The 26,864-nt window shown below is 36.7% G+C and overlaps 1 protein-coding gene across 1 annotated transcript in view; it reads right to left on the bottom strand.

The window, feature by feature from the left end:
• The window catches only part of LOC137407122 (LIM domain only protein 7-like), a 98,144-nt gene that overhangs the window by 20,717 nt on the left and 50,563 nt on the right, over window positions 1-26,864 (bottom strand). Inside the window, exons 9-26 of the mRNA XM_068093722.1 lie at window positions 25,927-26,036; window positions 25,682-25,799; window positions 23,163-23,238; window positions 22,365-22,438; window positions 22,052-22,172; window positions 21,037-21,201; window positions 19,257-19,274; window positions 18,887-18,996; window positions 16,424-16,519; window positions 14,942-15,040; window positions 9,392-9,488; window positions 8,683-8,800; window positions 3,313-3,394; window positions 3,187-3,201; window positions 2,582-2,674; window positions 2,023-2,100; window positions 1,297-1,388; window positions 372-469 (exon numbers count right to left, since the gene is read on the bottom strand). Of these exons, the coding sequence (XP_067949823.1) occupies window positions 372-469; window positions 1,297-1,388; window positions 2,023-2,100; window positions 2,582-2,674; window positions 3,187-3,201; window positions 3,313-3,394; window positions 8,683-8,800; window positions 9,392-9,488; window positions 14,942-15,040; window positions 16,424-16,519; window positions 18,887-18,996; window positions 19,257-19,274; window positions 21,037-21,201; window positions 22,052-22,172; window positions 22,365-22,438; window positions 23,163-23,238; window positions 25,682-25,799; window positions 25,927-26,036 (1,660 nt within the window). The remainder of the gene's footprint in view (window positions 1-371; window positions 470-1,296; window positions 1,389-2,022; window positions 2,101-2,581; window positions 2,675-3,186; window positions 3,202-3,312; window positions 3,395-8,682; window positions 8,801-9,391; window positions 9,489-14,941; window positions 15,041-16,423; window positions 16,520-18,886; window positions 18,997-19,256; window positions 19,275-21,036; window positions 21,202-22,051; window positions 22,173-22,364; window positions 22,439-23,162; window positions 23,239-25,681; window positions 25,800-25,926; window positions 26,037-26,864) is intronic.

Here is a 26,864-nt window from a genome sequence, read left to right as displayed (position 1 = left end):
AAATCATAAGAACATTGACTTTTATAAAGCCGGTATGTGCTATGTTATTTTATACTCATGGAAACACGCACAATAGTCAAGGTTTCAAGTCAACCCATATGAAGTAACATGAAAAAACTACCGTAAGTTGATTGAATCTAATTGTACAGCACTTGTGCTATTGCAACAGAGTAACAAATGCACTAAACTCGCAAAGCCATACACAACTGTGTTGTAGCAGATATATCAACCATATTGAACCAATTCTATTACAGCACACTGTACTTAATCATATAGGCAGATGGGTTGCAAGAATATATGATATATATTTATAAACATTATATATTATAAACATATAATATATATAACTATGATAGTCACGTAATATCTACCTTTCTTTTTTGGTTTACTTTTTATCCTATACTTGGCCATATCATCGTCACTATCTTCACTCTCACTGCTGTCAGCTGTAGGAGATTTCACTTCCTCACTAAAGAAAAGCACGTTATAAACTAGAGAATGCTCAAAACTGCATTAAATGAATTATAGTATTTTGGTATGGCAATGAAGCTCATTAAAGCGAATATAAAGTTTTAACCCTAAACTCAAGCTCACAGTGTCTTAAAAGGAAGGCTGTTTACACTACCACCGATTCAATAAATGTGACCATTTAAAACTTAGGTTACTGGCTGATGAACACCATTCAAGCCTCTATGCTTTATATTCAGATCTGATTTTATTAAGTTGATTGAAAGGTCACACCAAATGCTTGCTGTTTATCATAAACTATACTTAAAATTTATGTGGTAGTGCTGCCAACCAAACCAATCTGAACCGTTTTACATGTTGTACCGTTGTCCTCCCAATACTCAATATTAACTAACAACTTGTAGGAAGCAATTTCTAATGTTTGTGAGCCTAGTATTTTATTATAACAAAAACTAAAGAAAAAGTTTATTTCATCTCTCTAGCCACACGCTCTCGGAAGTCTACATGTCTGACCGTATTTGAGTAAGCCAACAAAATGTAACAGAAGAGCAAGAGCCAGAACACTGAAGTTAATAATTACAAGACGAAATACACTTGTCCTGTCCCATTTTCCTTAGTTTCAGCAATCTTAAAGCAGAAGAAACCCTATTAAAATTGATGGTTTCTGATATTCTATTACCAAGAGACAAGCTACAACAGACAGTGAAGGCAATAATTCATAACGTCCATTTGTCTCCACGATACCATCTGATCAGAAAAGACGAAAAGGCTTCATAAGCTCAAACTTTCTGTTCAACATTGCCCACTAAGCCTAAACAATATTCTTACCTGGGTGCGGCACTTTCATTTTGTGTGCTTTGACTGTATCTAGCTTTAATCTCCAGCAGACGTTGGACAGCCTTGTCTCGCGTCTCCTTTTCCTAGAATAGAGAAAAGAACCAAGATAAAAAGCAAACCTTTAAGAGTGTTAAAGCTGGTTACACGATATTACCGTATGTTGGTGTTAATCACACAATACCTCTGTGATCGTCTGTGATAACATTGTTCACACTATCACAAACTCGCATTTACATCTGTGAGTAGGTCGCGGCGCAGCATTTTCATTATACTATGCAGTCGCGGAAACAATAAAATGCTAGTCTTGCAGTAACTGTTATGAAAGAAAATATAAAACAAGCAATCCACGATGGTCAATCATCGTTGCTGAAATGGTACATATTGCACAGGATGTCGTTGATGCTCGGCAAATTATCGGGAAAGTTTGACAACTGCAATCCGCATTGCCTCGACAATGCTGTTAGTTTACGGTGCATTTGACTGATGAATAATCGTCGAGAAAACAATGTCGACATATGGCAATATAGTGTGAACATTAACTAGACTTTACAATATTTAATCATTGATGTGGATGCTTTATGACTGAGTTTGGCAAACATGCTGATACAAAAACATGAAAAGCGATCTCAGTAGATAATTTGGCAATACTAAACAGAAAACACTCACATCAATTCTACTTCTACTGCACAAACTATTGAAAAAGTAATAGCGGTTTACTTTAGTAGAAGCGATGCCTAAGCGAAGGGAAGAGAGAGTGCTGGAGTTTTCTTCCACCTTTTCCGTGGCTGGATCATTCTGGAACAAACAGTAGCATGCTCACATGTTCTACCTAGCATAGGCTCAACCCAGCTCATGCTAGACACATCAACAAAAGGATGAATGTCAAAGACAATCATAGGCATGCATAAAGGAGGTGACCTCTAGCGATGTTGCCTGCAACTATACAGTCATTATGCTTAAAATTGCCAAACAAATTGACACACCTTAGCACCGTAGAACCTTAGCTTTATTGACCATATTTTGATTTATAGCTATATAACGGATAGCAATGAAGTTTAATGTCATATAAATAACTGGACAATCATATTTGACCATGCGGACAAACAAACAAACAATCACAATAAAACGGGTTTTGAGAAATACTTCTGTACCAGTTGTAACAATGAAGATAAGTCAAGGCCAAAATCCACACTTAAATAAATGAGGATATAACACCTCAGTACTGATGAGTTTTTATTTAAAACTCGCGAAGAGAATAATAGAAGTCTTTTTTTACCATTGCCTGTCTCTTACGGTCGTACTCTTCTGCTTCTTGTCTTGCCTTCTCCACATCTCTTTGCATCTTCTCTTGCTCTTTCTTGAACTGCTCCTATAAATTCACAGCAATACAGTTTACTGCCCAACATACATGTGTAGTGAGCGTCACAAGAGCTATGGAAAAAGGATAGACAGAAAGCTTCCAGGAATGTAGCAACATTGAAAGCTTTAGGAGAAGAGGCCAGCTGCCACTTTGTCCACTCTTAGTAATACCTCTGCTGAATGGGCAAGTACGAATAAGCGATACAGAGGGCTAGAGAAAAGGTGACTAAGGTAAGAAGTGTCACACAAACTCGACTGTAAATAGCTAAACTAGATAGTAAAAAACTCACCAAGATTTTTTCGCTAACTGTGATGATTGACACCACGATGCAAAAACTTTATTCTTCACTCACTAAACTACCTAAAAACTTTCCTTTTGATAAGATAATGAAATGTATATCACAAACTTTTCAAGGTTGGTGTGAAAAAGCAGGTCAAAATAATTTTACAATTCTAATGAATTTAAAGAAATTCTTTGAAAATGAAGATATTAACTGAAAGCCACAACGTATCCTTACGTACCTCTTGGAAAGTTTCCTGTATTCAAAAAACAAACACATGTAAACACTCAAGAGTCATCCATCCACCTATTACATAATGGGCAGACAACTACCAATGATGGTATGATAGTTACAGTCAGCTTCCTACCTGCCGCCGAATTTCCTGTTGTCGCTGCCATTCTTCCATTCTCTTCCTATCATCGTCTGACTTCTTACCTTTTCTGTCAGATCTAGCATCAGACGAAATTAAAAATAATAACAATGTATCATCTATTAGTTATTTATAAGATGAGGTCATTCATATTCTGCAGGAAGGTTTTGTACAGGCAAAATTTATGCAACTTTTACTATAATAAGAGCCATGTTTGTCTGTCCATTTGAGGCCACGTTTAGAGCGTTAGGAAAAAATGCTACAAATTAAACTTGAGCATCCGTGTTTTGCAGCCAAGCACACTGCCGACTGCGCTACTGGACCGCACCACCTTGAAGCATCACGGCGTAATCGTGCTCACAATGATAACACTTGATGACAATCTCTCACAGTGTTCGTGATTGCCAGCGTTATAGTAATCACAGTTTGACATTGTATGTTACGGTCACTCACTCAGCATCAAACTCATAGCTGTAACAAAGCTGCCCTGGTCAATGTGAGAAAAGTGTAAGTAAACTCTCAGAGACCAGTAATGAAACACATTAGCAAACAATTAAACTTCAATGAAATTGAAAAAAATGTGCGGTAACACACACTTTTAACATCTTGCTATTCTAGCTATGTTCAACGAACATCATATCGACGAAGTTATAAATAAGGACTGACAGCAATAATGATAAGTTATTGGTTTGGAGCGATCGATGAAAATTGGTTGAATACTGTATTATAGTTTTCAGTTGCAGCTAAGCAAGAGTAGGAAAAGACAACTTAACTAACAAACTTAGAGTTGAGATTAAAAAACTAACAATTTATTAGAATTCCAGATGAGATGGAGCAGTGACTCAATGTCTAGTTTTAAAATAAAAGGAAACTCCAACTCTGAAAACAATGTTTATGTCGGTTACATATCTGATGTGGTTACATATCTGATGTTGGTTACATATCTGATGTGGTTACATATCTGATGTGGTTACATATCTGATGTGGGTACATATCTGATGTGGTTACATATCTGATGTGGTTACATATCTGATGTGGGTACATATCTGATGTGGTTACATATCTGATGTTGGTTACATATCTGATGTAGTTACATATCTGATGTTGGTTACATATCTGATGTTGGTTACATATCTGATGTGGTTACATATCTGATGTGGTTACATATCTGATGTGGTTACATATCTGATGTGGTTACATATCTGATGTGGTAACATATCTGATGTGGTTACATATCTGATGTGGTTACATGTCTGATGCGGTTACATATCTGATGTGGTATTGAACATTCTCTAGCATGGTATAAGGAGATGGGAGCACTTCTGTTACACTTGAATATGTTGTATGTTTTTGCGACGGAAATTAGGTTTCTAATGCCACATTTTAGTCCTCCAGAGCAGCCGTGGTTCGGCAGTTAGAGCGCTGACTTATCATCAATAAGTCAGTGGCTCGAGTCACATAATGACCATTGGTGGAAAGGCAGAAAAGGCAGCCAACTACAATTGCTCCTGCAGTACATCAGCACAAAGTCAGTAGACCCTGCCCAAAAATCGCAGGTAGGTTTCTCACAGGGTATCAGACTATAATCAGTACAGGAGTTTTTTTTATTTAGAACTCAGGAGATCGTTGAATGGTCATTGCATTCAAAAGTTGATCATTTATCACTCATCTAATGACCGCTCACAAAAATTGGCAGCACCTAACAATTCTGACTGCGTGACACTAATATATTTACCCTCCATGCAATGCATTTTCGTAAAAGAGTGTTATTTGAATTGGAGAAGCTTAAAAAGATAACGACCTTCCTTTGAATATAATTGACTCATAAATGACATTTACTAACCTTCCTTTGAATATAATTGACTCATATATGACATTTACTGTTAAAATTGAAGGAATGCATTGTATAAAGTAAACTTTCAGGTTTTATCATCAAGTTCATCACTTCTGGGCAATATGTAGCTAGCTTTAGTCAGCATCTGATGTATTTCACAATAGAATTGTAACTTGACATTGGTATGACCTTCAGAGATCACGTGAAAAAGACCGCTCAACTATACTCTTTAGTGTTGCATAGAACTGCATTTTAAAAACTTTGAGAAAATGAAATAAAAAGAGAATATTAAACCGAAGAGCCTGACCATTTGTCACGAGCGGCGTAGGTCTTAACCACTTAATAAGTGTAGAGCATTTTATAGGTTTGAGAAATCATAAGAACAATTATGTTTTTCATTACATTGTCGAAAAAACAAATGAAAAAACAGAAATGTGGAATTATTTAGTGAATTGAATTTAATGAATGCAATGATTGATTATCAACATGAGAATTTAGCAGCCCTCAATTTACTGGTGCTAATTATTAAAAGTGGAATATATCTATTCTCAACAAAATTAATTATATTTAATAACCTGACTTGCTGTCTTTCACAGAAGTTCAAAACACGCTATAAGTGGACAACTATTATCATGCATGCTTATTCTTAAAGGCTAAAACACACTATATCGTGGTGTGTCCGTGTTAATCACACAATACTTGGTGATAGTCTGTGATAACAATGTTCACACTATCACAAACCCATCCGCATTCACCTCAGCGAATAGTCAATGGTATATCATTCTCATTATACAGTGCAGTCGTAAAAACGATGAAATACTAGTCCACAGCAACCACGACAGCCAATCATCATCGCTGAAGTGGTGCACATCGCACAGTCTGTCGTGGATGCTAGGCAAACTATCGGAAAAGTTTGACAGCTCAAAGCTTTCCTGACACATCTGTGTTGCCTCAATGATGCCATCGGTTTAAGATGCACATGAACAATCGCCAAGAGGACACCGCTGACATAGTGTGAATCAGGCTATAGTCGACCAGCTCAACTCAAAACCTAATTAATTCTCAACCATCTTGACTTGAGAATGAAAACATATGAGTATTGGTGCGCCATAGACCTATTAACTATACTTACGTATAGTTAATAGGTCTATGCAGTGCACTTTGCCAGAAACATTTGAGGCATTCTTTGAGAAACTGAGACATTCTTGGTGTATTGTTATGACTGCACTCATTGTTGATGGACAGGCAAAGTTCAAGAAACGAACTACAATAGCGGTAAGCCTTAATTGCTATGGAGGTTCAAGACCTTCCGTTCTATTGTAGTCACTCTTTTGTACGGTTGAGTGAAAGCTCAGCTTTAGCTATGCTGTAACACAATGGAATTTTAATCTCTAAAACAAATATGACTATCAACAAGTCAAGACAGAGAAATGTTCAACTGGCTTGATTAATCTCTCTCGGAATGCGCTTCAGTTATTGTTAAGGATAGGCTATTCGAGAATAGCTTCTGGCTATAACAAACTTATGGCACTTTTGTATTCCACATAGCCTTGTCATCGATGGAAGTGTATTGACCTCAACACGTGGTACGATGTTCACATCATATCGGTACATGCGCTATTCGTTGTGCAGATGTTATTTTGGAGCTAGTGGATTTTACTAGAGCTTAACATAATTACGATGCTAGTGATTCGATGTAGTAGTCATAAGTTCCGTGAACTATAGGAGTCTATACAGAGGTTCTCAACTTAAAAATGGATTCGTTCTTTAAGAGGTGGTGTTACCTGAATTTTAGTGTAAGTTGTAATATCATAAATCAATTACTCTATACTTAGTTTACTATAATAAAATGTCACAAATAATATACAAAAGCACTTATTAGAAAGAAAGAGAACCATTCCTTACGACATGAATTATTGTAAATCTGAATAAGATGATAAAGAAGCAGGAGTGGTAGAGCCGCAACAATGATTAAAAAGCAAATGGAAACGATCAAACACACGTGAGAGAGAACTCATATACCCAATTAGAATGGTGCATCGCTAAAACTGAGTGACAGGCGACTGAAACTTAGTGAGAGAGACAACCACAGAAAGCACATTCATCCGCTGACGGAGAGATTAGTTCGTAATTGTTTACGTCGCTTACGACGCAAATGGCATAAGAGAGAACAGCGCGTTATATCACTTGTAACCTTGAAACAGCATAAATCGGCATCGCTGTAACCCAAGAATGCCCTATCCATCGTTTTTTTTCCGTCATCAAGCCGTTTGCACATGCGCTCGCTCACGAAAAAGCAGCCATGTTTGTAGAAAATGATCGTTTTTCTTTTATTTACTAGTACTTTTTGGTGTTTTTTGATACTTTAATAAAAAAATTGCAAACAAAAGCATCACTTTCAAAGATTTATTGCAAAAGTTTCTTGTTGTAACGATAAAATTATCTACAAAGATGGCCGACAACGATAAAATTACGTGACGAAAAAACAAAGGATATTGCAATTATTTCATCTGGTGAGAAACATCTCTGGTGAAACTGAAGTGGTCGTAACTACAGCAGTAGTAATAAATCCACACCGATCTGGTATTTCCTGTCAGCCGATAGTATTCAAGTAATGACATGCTACAACAGTTGCTCGTGTACACTTATTGAAACCACTAAAATTTTAAAACTAAAAAACTTTAAAATCAGTATTTCTATCCATGGTGCAGTATCCAACGGTGTCACAGACTTCTTTCTTAGATCATCTCAAGATGCGCGTATGGAGTTCAAAAGAGCCCATAGTTGACAATCTAACACGCTTTCACCAGGGCACTAAGACATGGAGTCCTTGACAAGCTGTTATTAATGCACCAAGCCCATAACAACAAGATGACTAGCTTAATGCCTTGTAAGTCAGTAAATGAGTTACTATCGGAAAATCGAATGCAGCTACTTTCAACTATTGAGCGCGTCGCAGCAGATTATGGAAAAAGTGATGTTTGCCGCATCAGTAAGAGATATTTCTTAGCTTTTAAACTCAATAAAAGAAAATATACCCAACAACCGGCTTTCATAAGAGTACATGTATATGTCAACCTAATCAATCAGTGCTATGCTGTAGACAATTTTTAGCAGCACCATAGTTTCCAACTCTTTACAGCTAATACTAAATGATCTTCTCTTCGCCTTAAACGGTGGTTTCGTGTAATCGTGATCATCACGATGTAAACTTGGTTCAACGGATAGTGAATTTATAAAAAATCCAACCTGCAATGAGCCACAATGGGTTGTAACTACAGTATTGTCACAACTAGTACCCTGGCAATCCGGTGCACAGTGAAACATTGTCAGGTGTAATAAGTAACTGCACAATTAGTCCAAAAATGTGGCAAGGCGGTCGATTGGTGCGAGTGGGTAAGTATTGGTCTTCCAAGACAAAACTTGTGAGATCAAATCCCGTTGCGAGCAATTTTTTTCCCTAACCTCCAACTGTAGTTTACAGACATACGGACAGACAGGGCACTTATCATTGTAAAGATTATTATTCTTACCGTGTGTCATCCTTGACTAGAGAAGGAGCCACTTGCTCGAAGTCTTTAGTCACTTTGTCGTGTATCTGCTCAAAAGTCTCCATTCCTTGTTCGTCGGAGTCCGGAGTCAAATCAAGAGCTAAAAAGATCAAATCACATAAACTCAACTCATTCCAAATCACTGCTCACAACATACTACATCTATCAACTTATGTACCGCAACGGATGTTTCAATTTATAAACTTTCTGTGACTTCAACTTTCAATTCACTATACCGACTCCTCCGCAATACTACCGTATTAGATTATCAACATTTGAACATTTTTGTTCAACTCACTCAATAATTCCTGATTTCTGTATTTCCATTTTTGTTTTGGCATGCAATGAAAATCATCATTTTTTAATGATTACTAATGCCAATGAAAAGTTACACATGCATACATAACTCTTCAATTCCACAATAGACTGAACAGATAATACTTGTCAACGATGGATAATAGTCTGCCTGTTGCCCAAGTGGTTAACGAAAAACAGACTTGAAGATTTACTGTTAATGCTTCTGTCAAAATTGCATGACGAAATACTTAGTGTACGGATATGCTTAGCTATAAATTTTCTTATCAAAATTTTAACAATGTCATAAAACGCTTATTTCTCCTTACAGTACTATATATAGATACTAGTAACTCGATATGACTCAGAGAGTACAAATATTAGCAATGATCTCTACCTTTTTTATCTGATTGTGCTACGTTTCTATCTGAAACATCTGATGCAGATTCTCCCTCCTCGTAATCCTGGTGAGACACAAACTCAGTTGGTGGGTCCTGAATGGCACAAAACGTGAAGATATCATTCAAACAAAAAATGAGACTGATTTCGTAATGCGCTTTGGTTTATGCCTATAGTAGATATCTTAAATCAGTTATCACTAGTCAGAAAATTGCACAGGATAATGATTTTATCTAACATCAAGGTGCGCCACAAGGAAGCTGCGCACTACCATTTTGACTTCGCTTATGATGCATAGCTGCAATCAATAAGTTAGTTTTATTCTATGAAATACTTGAAGACTTGAATTCAAAATCTTAGCGCCATAACTGAAATCACCTGGCTTAGTTTGAGTCTAGGCTTAACGTGTGACAAAATGTCAAAAAAATATCCATTTTAGAATGGAACAGGCAATAAGTACTCGTTTAGTCCTAAATATATCTATAAAGTTATCTTCTACCTGCCCCTTCAGTGATTACTCTATAGATTAGTACTTATGAACGAATCCAATAAAAAATTTATGCCGTTCTTCATGTTTCTTTTATAACATACAATAAATGCTTTGCTATATGCCAAGCATTCAGTTATAGCTTGATAATAGCTGTAAAGCTGAGGCCATGGCTTTCACCGGCGCATACCTATGCATGCGCTTACCCCCTGTCAGTGAGTTTCATCTTACTTGGTTATTGTGCACTAGTGTATACCCCATCAAAACCAAAACTTCCAATATTCCTCCGATAATGGAGTGATAAACGATTGGAATCAGAACTCCTCATATGTACACGAAGTCGTACTCTCTGTTCAAAAGAAAATTCGAAAGCGCCTTCAAACTTTTGTTTTGATTACTCGACAGACAAGCATTTTCTCTTCCTCTTAGCTAACTTAACCACTCCAACCTCCCTTCTCCTTTCCTGTTACTGACAACCACAAGAAAGACTCACGACCATTGTGATAAAAGTCTACTCAGAGTTAAGCGTTTTCACTCACCACGGTTGATAAACTTTCTTCTAAATGATTGCAGACCAGTAACTAAACTTTCTACTAGAAATTATACCCAGTTGAAGCTTCTTCTCGAAGTATTCAATGAACTAATCCATAAAGTTATTCCATAGAGTTATTTCAACTAACTGAAACTTGAATAGTTGAGAAGTGGCGATAAACAAAGCATGGTCATTCTTTATGCAGAGAGAATCAATTGCTTGACTGCACTTAAAACCAATTCAGTTGGTGTGGGTGGCGAGGGTGTGCCCTTCCGATCTATTCAGGTCAATGTTTACTACAGTAAAGTTAAGATATTTATAAGAAAAACATTGTAAAAAACTGAGTCATTTATATACACTTCAGATGATGCCAATAATCCATCTCTGCCTAATCACTTATGATGCATTAAAATGGGCCATATACACAGTTGCACTGATATGAATGCTTTTACCTTAATAATCCCATCATACCCTAATAATTGCATATCATGTCTCACGGAGAGGTGTACCATTATGATAGCAACATTTAATCCGTAAGACGAGAGAGGAAAACCGAATTTGCCCGGCATGCCAGCCAGGTTGACAAAATCATGACTGGCCCAAATGAACAATCCAAAAACAACTCAACAATTAATCATAATTGTTTTTGTTGCTACGGCAACCTGATGTAAAGTCCAGATTTTACAGCAGGTATACGTATAGACCACTGATTTGCCGTATTAGTATGATAGTAATACAAATGCGAATAGTTGAGATGATGTCATTGAGAGAGATTGTCATGCCATAGCAGAGATGTTTACAGTGAGTTGAGCTGTAGCAGCGGCTGCAGTATTGATTATAAGAAAGATAACCAGAGTTGACACCGAGTCACCAACCTGACTGACCCGTCACTCTATAATTCAATGCTGATACCGCTCATTTCATGGTGCTAATGATTCAACCACCATATCGACTGTCGACTTTAGTTAATCGTCATAAACTAAAGTATCTAACGACTCATCATGACTTATATCTTCATCCAACGAATGATCTTTCCAAATCTTTGTATCTTCTTACTCTGTCTATGCTAAATGTTTATTTTACATTTATTATGGGTTTTAAGATCTTTTCATGGTTTCTGTTCTTGTTTTATACTACTCAGTTACGGATTTTCAACTCATTTCAACTGGTGATATCAAAAAAACTTCATGCAACATCAAACAATTATTTTGAAAATGTCATAGCTGTCATGTCATCGCATAGCTAGCTGTTTTAACAATCTTCCACCTAATAACAGTTTTCGCAGCAAAGAAAGGTATTTTAAACGCTATATATCAAACCGTTTATTTAATTTTAGAGGCTAACTGTAGCTCTTTTTTAGATTCTTGTAAGACATAATTTGGATAAAATTTCTGTTTGAAATGAAATTATCGCCAATAAATTAATAGATATATACATAAACATATATACACATTTATACATATATACATGTTTATGACATATATATATCATTACGATAAGTAAAATATACTAGTTCATCCATGTGAACAGTTCGTGGGAGTAAGTATAACGGTTGAATAGAAAAAAGCAACAGAATTTACAAGCAACATACAGTAACAAAAGGGAGCCTCAGCAGGACATCTGTTTTTGCAGGAAACTCTTCTAAGCATGCGGCTGTTAGGAATGTACCGTAACCTACAGCAGCGGTTGTACTAGCACGTTTTGCAAGCACGCGTCTGTTACAAATTAGCTTAATATAATTAGTAGCTTAAATCAACATCATTTATACTTGATCCTGTGAAAGACAATATATCAATACATGGCCTCATTTCCCTCAACATCCAACTCAACTACTATATTCACATCCGACTCAAGTTAATGAGCAATGTTAACTGAGTTAACAGTTAACAGTTCAAGTTAACGGGGAATGAGCAAAACAACAATAAGTTTATTAACAACAGAGTTTTTGAGGTTTTTGCGATGAGATGAAGGAAATCCTGAATCATGATCGCACAGAGTCGAATACATTTTCCTGACACCAGTCTAGATATCCATATAGCTGGTGCCCTACCAGCTATTCTGGTACATTCCTAGAGACTAAAATGGTTACAGAGACTACAATTACCATGATATGCTCTGAAATATCCACTTAATAAGTTTGGACCTAAAATAACTGTATTTATTCACGCCGATAATAGAGTTTATAGGGATCGTCTTTTTAAAAAACAAATAGCGGCCAGGAGGTTTATAGACAATCGGAGAAGATTCTAGCAAACTTTCATGAACCTTAGTTGAATGTCACAGAGAAACCAGAGTGGGTTCACAGCCTGATAACCTACTGAGCACTTTTCATATACTCGTTAATCTTTTCTGTTTCCTTTTCGCCGTTAATTAGTAGCTGCAACTTTTTGAGACTGCTTGATTTTCAATGTTCCAGCTTTACATTTAAATAAATCTATGTTATGCTTTATCATAGCGACTTCTCTGAATGACCAAAATAGAAATTTGAATGAACAATCCATATACTGCCGGAATTAGTTGAAATCTTGAAGGATTACCATAACTGCTTATTCAAAAGTATCGTGTAGAACCAAGTCTTCAAATGAAAAACATCATAAAAAGGAAACTGCACTCGAAAGACAAATCATTGTAGCTTTGCACACTTCTCTTGACTAAAGGCTGGTTCACACTACCATATCGCCGTTAGTCAGCATTTTCCTTTCGACGTTCATCATCGATTATGTGAACCGACGAAGCATCGTGGATATGTCGAGAAAGTTTGAAAACGACAAACTTTCCCGACATTTTGTCGAGCATCGACGACCACCTTTCAAATGTGAGCCATTTTGGCGATGGTAATTCGCGCTCGCGGATGGCATGATTTATTCATATCCATTTGTGATAGTCACTGCGGGACTTTTGATTCCAGCACGCAAAAAACAAAGAGGTTTCTTCGCAAAGATTTAAAACAAGAAATCGGAACACTACGCCACGAAATATTTCCTGATGCAAATACGAATTGGTTTGTGATAGTGTGAACATCGTTATCATCGACTATCACCGAAGTATTGTGGCATCAACGTCGAGATACAGCAATATAGTGTGAACCAGCCTTAAAGATGCCACAAAAAATTTTTTTTAATAAACTGAAACTTGAATATTTGGCCAGCGGTAATAAACAAAAAGATGGTCATTCTTGTGCTGTGAGAATTGATTGCTTACCTAAAACCAAATCAGTTGATGCAAGTGACGAGGGTTTGCTTTTTCGATCTATTTAAGTCAAATTTTGCTACAGTGAAGCTAAGATTTTTGCAAAAAGACAGCTTGAAAAACTGCCTTTCGTGTTTCAATGATGCCCGTAATCCTTCTCCGCCTAATCAAATGCTGATTGTATGAAGCGCTTCACCAAAGTTGAGTGAAATGTGACATATACACAGTTGAACCGATATGAACGTGTTTACCCTAATAGGTTGGATCTTAGGCTGTGTCATGAGCAAATAGGAGACTAGGAAAAAATAAAAAAGGTTAGATATTATGGCGTTATCGAAAGTGATATGACACAAAGATGCTGAAGGCTTAACAATTGCGCAGAGCCTATAAACTATGGAAAGCCAAAGTTCATCCATACCACAACAATCTGAGCAAAGACAAAGGAGAAAGTAGATTATAGCCACAAAATCGGATAAGGAAAGCGTGAACAGGTTACTCGCTGCGTCATAAACAGTGGACCAGCTGAATAAAGACCGAAGGACTAATCTGTTAATAAACAGTGTAGACAGCGAAGGCAGTCAAGAGAGCTATTCTCCTAAATATAACAAATTCTGGGATATCAAGGATGCTACTTAGAAACTAACCTGTGTACATTGTGAGACGAGACTACCTGACAAAGGCTTCTCTAATAGCCAGTTGTGCGGTATTGTGAGGGTCCAGTGACACAGCACAGCTTACTATACCCTATCGCAGTTTCCATTCAACACCTACTATTGCTAATGAAAGCGCGGCTATCACGCCGGTGTTATCAATAGGTATTGTGGCATGCCTGAACAGACTTGCCAAGCGCTGCAATCTAACTTGCCCTACAGCTGCAGACTCGACATGCAAGTGGCAAGTTTAAATCCTTCAATGTGAGTAACAACTACCTGTATGATGTTACACACCGCGCATGGCTTTAAAAAATTGGTAGCCAGAATATTTCTTGACTAGTAACTTACAAGTGTTCTAGTTAGCTAGTTTTTACATTATTTTCTATTTTGTGACACCAGCATACTACCTCCACCATCATATATTTCAGTTTATGAACTTTTTCTTACTAAACCTGTCAATTCACTATCCCGACTACTCCGCAATACTATTAGATTACTAACTTTTAAAGCACTTTTGTTCAACACTCAATAATTTTTTTCTTCTCATTTTTGTTTTTGGCATGCAACGAAAAATATCATTTCTGTTGATAATTTACTAATGCCAAGCGAAACACTTTGTGATAGGTAGCGACAGGTGGCTGCAGGTGGATATTACATGGCAGATACAAAAGGTAACTGTGAACATACCATGTATGGTGATACTGTGGTCTTCTCTTGCTGAGTGTCTAGATAAGGTTGTCTGTCATCTAAAGCCACTTCACTGCGCAATGTTGAAACAGCAGAATCCTAAAATGCACTAAAACGCTATAACAAGAGTAAGCAAATCCTGCAACAACTGAACTGCAGAAACCCTGAGACAAGTATAGATCTCATATATATATCTAAGACCTACATGTATATATAAATATTCGTTGTATCTGAGACAAATATAGTGAATTATTATAAAAGGAATAAAACATGCATTTCAAATATATGAGAAAAATTAAAATCTAAGAAAGACAAAACAAAAAACCAAGAAGTAGAGGAATGCGTTATCTGGAGAAACAGGGGATATTTAGCAACCCATAACTAAGTTCTCATGAACACTTGTAAAGTTATTGACAAGAGATATTTGATCTGGTATGTTATCTCCTTTTAAAGAGTATTTTTATAATTCAATAATGAAGCTCTCCTAACAAAATCGGTGTCCAGCTAAAACAAATGAAAAACTTGACAATGGCTAAACTGTTATATCAAACTAACTGAACTTTGTCAAGGGTTACTCCTCAGTTAAACCACTCAAGCGAGAGAAGATAACTTCTACTCATATTAGCTAAATTTGTCGAAGCCACAATCAGTTGTGACTAATGTAAAACTGAGGTTTGCTGTAAATTCACAGATTTTTCACCTCAAGGCATGTAGCGTGTGTAAACTACTGCTAACACAGGAGCCCAAGCCAGCACCTAGCCTATGTGGGTATTATTACTTTGACCTGGTAAAGGGATGATGAAGGAAATCTCAGCAAATAGTAATAACCTGTGTGTAAGAACAAGGCTTATTGTCTGTCATGACTATTTAAGCAAGTAGAGGAAAATAGAAATGCTTATTTTTGTGGCAGTTACCTACCTAGAATGAAGAAAAAAATGTTTTTAATTCGCAAGCTAATATCAAACCAGATAAACATCTGTCTAAAAATAACAATGAAGCCACAATTCAAAGCGTGACAAGCTCGAAATTTCAGTCAGTAGAAGTCTTGGTGTAGAACTGCTCCCATAAAAACCCCTTTTCAGTTTCAGTTGGAGGTGAGATATCTGCATCTGGTTTCCCTGTTTCTGCCATGAATTATTGTTAAGCTACTTAGATGTTCCACAAAATTTTTCACTGATATGGCACAAACCAATAAAACAGTATTATACATTACAGACATCATTGTTGCATGTCTACGACAAGTCCATTACTGATATTATCAATAAAAACCTCTGGAGTATCTTCCATTGGTTAACCAGGCTTAGATGATTTCATTTAAAGAGAAAGCAACTCTGAACCTAAAGAAATTGTGGAAAATAACATCAACATACAACTCCAGTGATATTTAGGAATATACAATTCTAGCCTAAAAACTTATACAACTTCTAATATCCATGTATGATGGGAATCATCTTTCTAATAAACTTCAGGCTGAGAACTTACGTAGCCGCCATCCAAGATCTGTCTGTACTCTCTCTCCATCTCACGCCTCGTAAACTCGTCATCGAGTTTGTCTAGGCCTTTGCTACCCGTATGCTCCTACAAACCATTTCTAATTGTAATATTTTGCTAAGAAAAACCTGCAACCGACAGCCAAACGAAAATTTCAGTCACTTATTACCCAAAGCACCTCCTAACTACAGTCAGTTCTGCCTGACCAAAGTGCAAATACTACTACCATGTGCCCGATTGTTAGCTAGTTGAAACATAATCTTCTTGTACTAATGAGCAAATGTGAGACAGAAAATCAACTACAAATGGAATAGCTGTAGTGACAAAGGAAGTATGTGATGTATTTTTATTTCTAAACTATACAGCACTAGCTTGACAGATGTATGAAACAAGTTTCAAGCGAGGTTTTAAATTAACAAACTTTACTTACAACTTATAGTTGTGTGCAAAATAAACTGGACCCCAGTCTTGGCTAAACCAATAAACTGGACCCCAGTCTCGGCTAAACCAATAAACTGGACTCCAGTCTCGGCTAAACCAATAAACTGGACCCCAGTCTCGGCTAAACCAATAAACTGGACCCCAGTCTCGGCTAAACCAATAAACTGGACCCCAGTCTCGGCTAAACCAATAAACTGGACCCCAGTCTCGGCTAAACCAATAAACTGGACCCCAGTCTCGGCTAAACCAATAAACTGGACTCCAGTCTCGGCTAAACCAATAAACTGGACCCCAGTCTCGGCTAAACCAATAAACTGGACCCCAGTCTCGGCTAAACCAATAAACTGGACACCAGTCTCGGCTAAACCAATAAACTAGACCCCAGTCTCGGCTAAACCAATAAACTGGACCCCAGTCTCGGCTAAACCAATAAACTAGACCCCAGTCTCGGCTAAACCAATAAACTGGACACCAGTCTCGGCTAAACCAATAAACTGGACCCCAGTCTCGGCTAAACCAATAAACTGGACCCCAGTCTCGGCTAAACCAATAAACTAGACCCCAGTCTCGGCTAAACCAATAAACTGGACCCCAGTCTCGGCTAAACCAATAAACTGGACCCCAGTCTCGGCTAAACCAATAAACTGGACCCCAGTCTCGGCTAAACCAATAAACTGGACCCCAGTCTCGGCTAAACCAATAAACTGGACCCCAGTCTCGGCTAAACCAATAAACTAGACCCCAGTCTCGGCTAAACCAATAAACTAGACCCCAGTCTCGGCTAAACCAATAAACTAGACACCAGTCTCGGCTAAACCAATAAACTGGACACCAGTCTCGGCTAAACCAATAAACTGGACCCCAGTCTCGGCTAAACCAATAAACTGGACCCCAGTCTCGGCTAAACCAATAAACTGGACCCCAGTCTCGGCTAAACCAATAAACTGGACCCCAGTCTCGGCTAAACCAATAAACTGGACCCCAGTCTCGGCTAAACCAATAAACTGGACCCCAGTCTCGGCTAAACCAATAAACTGGACCCCAGTCTCGGCTAAACCAATAAACTGGACCCCAGTCTCGGCTAAACCAATAAACTGGACCCCAGTCTCGGCTAAACCAATAAACTGGACCCCAGTCTCGGCTAAACCAATAAACTGGACCCCAGTCTCGGCTAAACCAATAAACTGGACCCCAGTCTCGGCTAAACCAATAAACTGGACTCAATTTGTTCATTGATCAAATTGCTCAAACTTATTTATAATTTGCTGTAGCCATCTTTGTTGCTAGTAATTAAACATAAATTATATCCCACTAAATTCAAAATCTTGTCAAGATTCTGAATATTTAATCAAATAATTCGCAGGATGCACCCAAATCTGATTAGATTCAGTTTTTCGAACCAATAAGATAAAAATGATTGGATTACTTATCACCAGGCTTCATGATATGATTCATTGTTTCTAAAATTTAAACTTTAATTTTGTTCAGAGTTCAAATTATATGACTTGAAATAAGCAAATAAAAATGTATGTGATGTGATCATATCTGTACAGATTGTTATCTTCGACCATTAAAAATGAAATGTTAAGAATTTAGCCTATATGATCATTCAAAAATACAATTTTACAACTGCTTGGTTTACATATTTTAAATCAGGACAAAAATGATGATTAATTTAATATATAATTTATGGTTAACGACTAAATTCACAATGAGTAACATTGTTGTAAATTATTTTACCAGTTTATTTCGTAAAACACTGTATCACTGTTCAGCCTAACTGGATAAGCAATAGCAAAGAGAGTCCTGTCACGCACAGCTAGCATCAGCAAACACTACATGCGTTATATTGAAAATTGCTGATTAATCCTTTTTATTCTGATGAATGTCATTAAAGTTCAAAAAATTTAAATTTTAGACCGTAGAGTTTGCAAATATTGCATATTCCTAATTAGGTTTTAAAATGTCAATTTCAGCAAAGAATACAATTTATACTGCATTCGCCAAGTTTACCTCTTGTGTGATTTTGTGTTCTTTCTCTGGCTCCATACTAGCATAAATGTCAAGTATATTCTTTGGTGCCGTAACAGATGTTTGCTTACGCTCTCTAGCTGCTGTTGGAACTAAACAGTCATATAGGGAATGAATTTATAATAAGAAGTATTTGCAATATCTAACTAGAAAGTCCCAGCAATCTGATGAAGCCCGTAGCAAAGAGCCAGCAAGTTTCTAGCCTGTGAGCCACCAAAAAAGCAGGTCGGAAACTATGAAAATAAAAGACAAGATAGAATCGTTGACAATAATAAATTGAGCCAATCAGGTATAACAGATACTAATGGGTAATGAGCCTCCCCCTGTGATTTCACCCAGCCCGCACACTTACGTCGCTTTTCCATCCAACCTATAAGCATGCACATTAAATTTAACTTAGTTTTACGACTAAGTTCTGCCTACATTAAAAAAACTTGTTCCTCTGACCTTTCACAACTGGGCAATCAGACAGCAATCACTTTGTTTGGAGTGATGATTCTTATTTATATGATTTAACATTTCTCAGGTATTATTATATTGTGTAATAAAAACTAATAATATTTTAGTAGTATTTAAATTTTCAAAAGTTAACATTTGTAGAATTTAGTTTAATAGTATTTTTAATTTTAAAATTTAAAATACTACTAAATTCCAATATTATATTAATCTAAAAATTTGACTTTTAACGCTTGATCTCAGCTAACTTTATTATTTAAATTATTCTGTAAATGAATTTGTTTGCTCTGCCATCAAATATGTATCCACTGTGCCGTGCCTTGTCTCTGAAGACAGTGAAAGTTATTACTAACAATGTCCACTCATAGTCTCGTTCTTGCTGTTTGACTAGTTCATGTCAGATCATTCAAATAGCATTCCTACAATCCTAAAACTATCTTCAATTAACTGTTGAATTGTTAATTCAACTCAATTTAATTGATTTCGAATTCAATTGACAAATTTTAATCACTTTCCATTTAGGGTAGAGGCTATGTTTGAGTTGTTTAAATCCAAATAAAACGTGTTATTTTCATTTCTTTGTATCAGCATAAATCAGATTATAATATCTTTAAAATACCAGCTTGCAAAACTCAAATTTATTCAACACAACACCAGCTATGAAGAATGTGACTAACACAAGCATCTTTTCTGCTACCATACGAATGATTTAATCTGATTTGAAGCATAAGAAGTGTCATTTCAGATGACCCTTCAGACAAGAGGGTAGCTAGTCATGGAGTGACCACGGTTCATGGTCCACTATTATCATACCCATATTATCATTGCAGTACATGACTCGCTAGCTATCGGCTACTAAGGTGCATGCTTAAAATCATAGCACTTTTCATATAGTTGTAACCGCATAATAGTACTCAGCATTCAAAGAACCGTAGCACCAAATTTATACTTGTACCACCTTAAAGCACACTTCACAATACTAGCAGGCAGATAGGGTTACATAACTTTGTAAAGTATATAACTTTGTTAAAAATACATTAAACATGAATAAAGATATGAACAGCTATTAAAAAATCAAATTATGTGATCGACTTTAGCATTTGAAAATGTACTAGAATTTTAAATTTTTAAAATGTAAAAAAAATTTAAGAATTTAAATTTAAGGAATTTTAAATAACAGTTAAGATTAAAAGATAATAAAACCATTTAAATGATTGTTATCATCAATTGGTTGTAAAGGACCAACTCAGCACACACTATAGAAGAAGCAAGAAAAATTAATAGCTGTAGATAGCTATACAACACACTGAACCAACATGTAACAAGTATGTATGGAGATAAAACTACGGACAGGCTTCCCTAACATGTAAGCTTATTTAATTAAAGGTTTCTCTTGTATTCATGTAACATAATAAACCTTGAATATATCTGCCTAGCATAAACAACACGGTGGTCACATGATATTTAAAAAGGTCAGGACTTTTCCTCATCATGCTATTTCACTGTTCAACAACGTGAAGAAAAATTTATGAAATTTTTTAAAAACCAAAATTGCATTCCATTTTTAGCACAACAATTATGAAACGTAAGCCAAGAGCACGTTGTCCCAACTGTTACCTGTTGTTATATATAACTTAATGCTGGACATGGTATAATCCACAGTATGAGTGTCATACCTTTATTGTTGTCTCTTTTGATGTAGAGCTCAAGTTTACCATTGCCTTGAAGCGAACCATTTATGAGAAGCATGCAATAGCCTCGGTTCCTATCCGTCACAACCTCATCATTGATTTCTAGAACTTCATCTCCCTCCAACAACCCGATTTTGTCGGCTACAGAGTCTGCAACATGTTAACTAGCATGAATAACTCATTGCCATGTAGCAGCAACTTTATGACATGTACCTATGCAGCAGGGTTCTTACGTGAGACAATAAGAAAAGGCTAAAGCTTGAAGTGAAGACTTGAGCAAACGCAAATCTCAGTCAAAGAAAGCAAAGTTTGTAGCAAGTGGTTATACGAGCCCGAACCGGATTCGGGAAATTTCCAGCAATTTCTAGTCCTATTGGTAAGCAATTTTATTTACATCATTTGATTTTTCAGCAAACTTGTGAGAGCGGTAGGTCATCAACCATGACATGCTTATTGCATTTACTACTTAACAGCATAATTGAAATAAAGTGAACGTTGGATTCGCTAATTATATGTTGTTCAATCATTGCAAGCAGAACGAAATTGAGCATAGCCAATGTCATTTGATAGCGAGCTTTAATGTTTCGATGAATTCGGCTGGTTGTTCCATCCAAAACTTTTGATGTCAAAAACTTTCGATGTCAAAAGCATCGCATTGGCTGCTGTATGGCCAACCTATAGGCACTGTAACAAACAGCTCACCACCAACTAAATACCATTCTGCACACATTCATTTGATAGTGTCGGAAAATGTCTGATACAATGTAAACAGATTTGCAAAAAGCTTTGTGAATGTCAATATTTGGTGTAACTGAAATAATAAAACTATGCAGACAGCGATAGGAGCTATACAGACATTTTAAAATTTCGTAAAAAAAGTAATTTCCAAAATCCACACAAAAATACTCACGTTTCCTTTTAACAACTCTATTCAAAAAGGTACAAACTAGTAGCAAGCCAAATCAATAAAAGTATGGACACAGAATGCAGGGAAACTTACCATTGCTGATAGACTCTACAACTATAGGCTGGCATTTGTCTTTACCTCCTTTTATTGTGAAACCAAAACCATCATCGCTGCCAGGATTGGTAACCAAAGTGAGCCTGTGTTTGCCTTTACCCTGCAGCCACATGAACTTCATAACTGAACAAACAGTCATCCAATCACTGCATCACACCGATTATTTCAGCAAAAATTTCTCACTACATTATTGCGGAACATACAGTAATTTTTAGCTAGAATCTACAACAAATGCTGCCAGACGACTTGACGTGAAGATAAGGAACAAAAGGAGGAACACCAGCAACCTTACCATGAGTGCTGTGCTAGTAGATTCTACTGGTTTGATTGTCGCTCTCTCTATAACTTCCACAACTGGGCTTGAATCTACAACATAGAAACTAATGGTATATCTGTCTAGTCGCTTCAATGAAAACACTCAAATGTTTGTTTCCTCAAATCTGTTTAACACCTTGTTAATGAAACAAATGGCAGCTACAAGAAGTAGCAAGGTTTCGCAGAAAACACATAACTGCTAGAAATCCTGCTATGAAAATACCTATAATTGGAATGAAACTGATCCAAACAATAAGCTCCTGCTTTATAAGGATAAAATACCTGCTATGATAGGTAATAAAGGCCTACTGTAATAGTGAACTACCTGGTATAAGAGAAAAGAAAACCTGTTGTTTACATTAATAAGAAAAAACCTTCTACAAAAAAGGATATACTATCATAAAGAATAAATATTTGCTATAACAAAAAAAAATTTGTTATAATAGACAATAAACACCTTCTATAATATGGAAAAAAATTTCCTATGATAACGAATGAACACTTGTAATTGGAATAGACACCTTCTATAACAAGGAATAAACACCTTCTATAATATGGAATAAACACCTTCTATAATAAGGAATAAACACATTCTATAATAAGGAATAGACACCTTCTATAATATGGAATAAACACCTTCTATAAGATGGAATAAACACCGTCTATAATATGGAATAAACAACTGCTATGATAAGGAACAAATACATATAGAATAATTGCTACGTATGATACAATGTAAGATTTAACACTTGCATGAGATCGAGAGAATACTCACCACTAGGATATGGTTTGAATTCTCGTGTACTTTCAGGTGTCTCATCCCTTGGAGAGCTCATGTCTGAGCTTGACTTCTACAATAACGAGTTACAAATGAACCATTAGCAACACAGTAACATCAGCGTGCAAAGTAGACATCCCTATCTACATATCTTCAACTGTTATATAACAACCAAAAATGGACTTTAAACAAAAACACAAATAGCGTAATTCATCTTACTCAGAGTAGGTTTTATTGAAAACAATAGTGCTACAAACTTTGAATTCGACCAGCAAATAATTGAATTCAAATTTCAATTGCAAATTCATATGACAAAAGATATCGTAGATACTTTTGACGTCATACATACATGCTTGATCTACAAGAGAAGCGGTCACGGAATTCTATGTTAGATACAAATACAATGAACATTAGCTCAGAAATTGGCTAATGAATGTGGAGGACTTTAACATGAAGAGGTTTCCCTAAAACTAATCGCATGTAAAGCATGTTAATTGAAGCATAAATTAAAAAAAGTTATTGTTTATATAGTGTTAGCATAAACACTATTTTGCATTGACGATGTGTTCTGAAGCTTAGTGAAGACACGAAAATAGTGCTGGGCACGGGTAATGAAACTCGTTGAACTCGCGGGTTTAGCTTCTCTCGAGTCTCGGGTAATAGAGATTTTAAGCATTTCGATATTGCGGGTTCGGGTTTTGACTTGCGAGTTCAGGTTTTGTTACATGGATCCGTCGAGTAGAGTGGACAAAAACTTGGTCTATTGCGCCCTGCTCTATAAACAATGTTTGATAACCGGCCTGTTAACCCTTTAAACACTGGCCTTATGTGTCATTGCGTGTTAGTAACTCTGGTCAATGTGTCCAACGATCCAAAGTTTTTAAACTTTTATTATATATCTGAACGTGCTCATGATACAATGATATTTGGTAAATCCCTAGTAAAAAAAGTCAGACAACTCACAGCAGATGTCATCAAACAGAAAAAACAGTACTTTATCATTATTCGGGCTGAAACTATAAAAGTTGGTACGATTTCAAAAAACTCGTAAAACATTTACAATAGCATCATACCCATTGAGCACACGTTCATCATTATTTTACGACTCAAAATATACTGGGAACTTATAATTGGTATTATAAAGTTCTTTATTTGCATCACAATCATTCATGACCTACCAACAAACGAGCCGTGTCAATTTTTTCACGATATCGTTCAAATAAAGTTTGTTATTAAAACGAAGGAAGTAGGTAAAGGTATTTGAAAACTGTTACAAATGGAAGTAAAATTCTGGTCTAATATCTTGTGCAAAAATTAATTTGATTGATTTACGCTGTTACTTAGAAACGGCTTTTGTAAACAAAGCCATGTGAATGCCAGAATTCTGGTCGATAAAGATTCTGAGTTACCCTACGCCATGCCTGAAAACTGACTGTTAGGGTTCAAACTTCAAAGGGTTAATGCTGCGAGCACGAATATCAGTCGTTAGAAAATAGTAAAAAACAATAAATAAATTGAATAGAATTATAAATGCATTGTAAATTTTAAAATATGTCTGATGTTTGGAAATTTAAAACATAAAACCCGTATCAACAAACCCGATACCCGAAAACCCGTTGGCCATAAGTACTCGTGCCAAGCACTACCATCTACTCGATACTCGAAAAACTCGAACAGAAGGGGACGAGTATAAACTCGTTGGCCAAGAAGTACTCGTGCCCAGCGCTACATGAAAAGAATGTATGAACAAGAATCTTTGTCAGTTATATCCACCCCAGCAGTTCCTCACCGTAGAATAGGACGACTAGGTTGATGAAAGAATTGTCAAGTCATGATGGAAAAACAGAATAAATTAATGCTCATTGACTAGAGTGGGGAGAGTTACCAAAAACAAGGCTAATACAGTCTAGGCCAAAAGAACTCAAGAAAACCAGCAAGTAGTATCAACTAAAATCCAATGCGGTTAGAAGCTGTCAGTGTAGATGGCAAGAGTGAGTGAATTGTTAGTCTCTGAGAGTTGTCTTCCATAAGAACAGTAAAATGAGGAGACAACTCCTAGATACTTGATATGTGAGTAAGGCGAGGCGTTTATTTAAGCCAATGATCTGACTTGCCATAACTGAATTTCCTTTTGGAGCGGAAACAGCTTTCCATGACTTGGGCTGTTTCAATCCAAACGTCTGTACTAAATGAACTGAAATTGGTTCACAATCACTTGGTGGATCAACAGCAGACACACGGAGAATAGTTGAGCTATCACTAGTAGACACGGGGCCTTGTGGGGCCCTCCCATCAACAACTGAGCTATCAACTACAGGTTGGTTTTTTGGAAGGTCAGCTTTCGGAGCAAAGCTAAACCCCTGGCCACTCAAGGCGACCGTATGCCTACGCGGAGCAGAGTAGCCCTGGGGGACATACAACTTTTTGTAGCTAGTTGATTTAACTGCACCCTTTTCAACACTAGAAATGTTTTCAAGGCTGCCGAAGACAGAAGGATAAGCGGTTGTAGCCTTGACCTGATGTGCTGATGGGGAGTAGAAAGCTTCATCATCATCATATGATTGAGAGGACTGAGAGAGTGAGTAGCCATGACTGTCTCTCGTCTCTTTTTTCTCACTTGAATCGGTGTGGGCCCTGCGTATTAAAATGCACATAAACACAAGCTGAAAATTTCAAAGAAAAACTAAATATAACCTCAACTGGGTTTGAGCTAAAGTCAGCAAGCTGAATGATGGTAGGTTTATAAATTAAATGTACTTACTTTTCAAATTGCATATAGTTATCAGTTTGCAGCTCGTTAGCCTCTCTTTCAGGGAGGATAACTCCTGACTTTCTGCTACTTTTCCTACGCTGCTTCCAACTACTCAAGTCCTGAAAATACATGCCGATGTTGAACACATGCCATCACAGCGTTCGCTAGTGATGTCCATGACACCTTCCACAAATGTGCCCGCTAGTAATGTGAATGACACCTGCTACAAAGTGCCAACTAGAAATGTCAATGGCACCTGCTACCAAAAGTCTGCAGGTAATGTCAATGACACCTGCCACAAAGAGCTCACAAGTACTGTCAATGACACCTGCTACCACGAAGTCCCCTCATGGTATTTATTATGGCGAGGCTTACAAAAGACATTACAATACCCTTAGCTAATGACACCTGACAATATGAGTCATCACGAAACCTCCCTGTGACATCTGCTACCATATATTTTAGTAATGACACTTGCCAACGCAACATCTATTTAGAACATATGCAGCCATCTTACAGCCTGCTACCACTGATCATTAAATCTGCTGATATCCATTCTAGATCATACTTGTTATTATTAACTCAACACAAACTCGTTTAATAAAATCTATAAATGCATTGTCTTAGCTATTTATAGCACTAACAACCGACATATAGCAGGTCCATTTTCACCATGTTTATATTCAAAAATGAACTATCAACAATTTTATCATCAACATCCATAAAACAATTAAGCATAACTTTGCAGAGTGAAGAAATCATTTTAATACTAGAAATTCCATTGTCATACCGCCCACGACCAAAGTGATATTGGAAAAAAGAAAGGGTACTGATGGTTGAGAAATGCAATATTAGCAGTCAAATAGGATAACTGCAATGGTAGTTGTAATGTACTGGGTATGGGTGTTATTATATACAACAAATAGCAATAATGAAAGGAAAAGATT

This window comes from Watersipora subatra, chromosome 10, assembly GCF_963576615.1.
Source record: "Watersipora subatra chromosome 10, tzWatSuba1.1, whole genome shotgun sequence".
NCBI lineage: Eukaryota > Metazoa > Bryozoa > Gymnolaemata > Cheilostomatida > Watersiporidae > Watersipora > Watersipora subatra.
The sequence above is the reverse complement of the archived record's forward strand: the minus strand, read 5'-3'. Positions and strand labels throughout refer to the sequence as shown.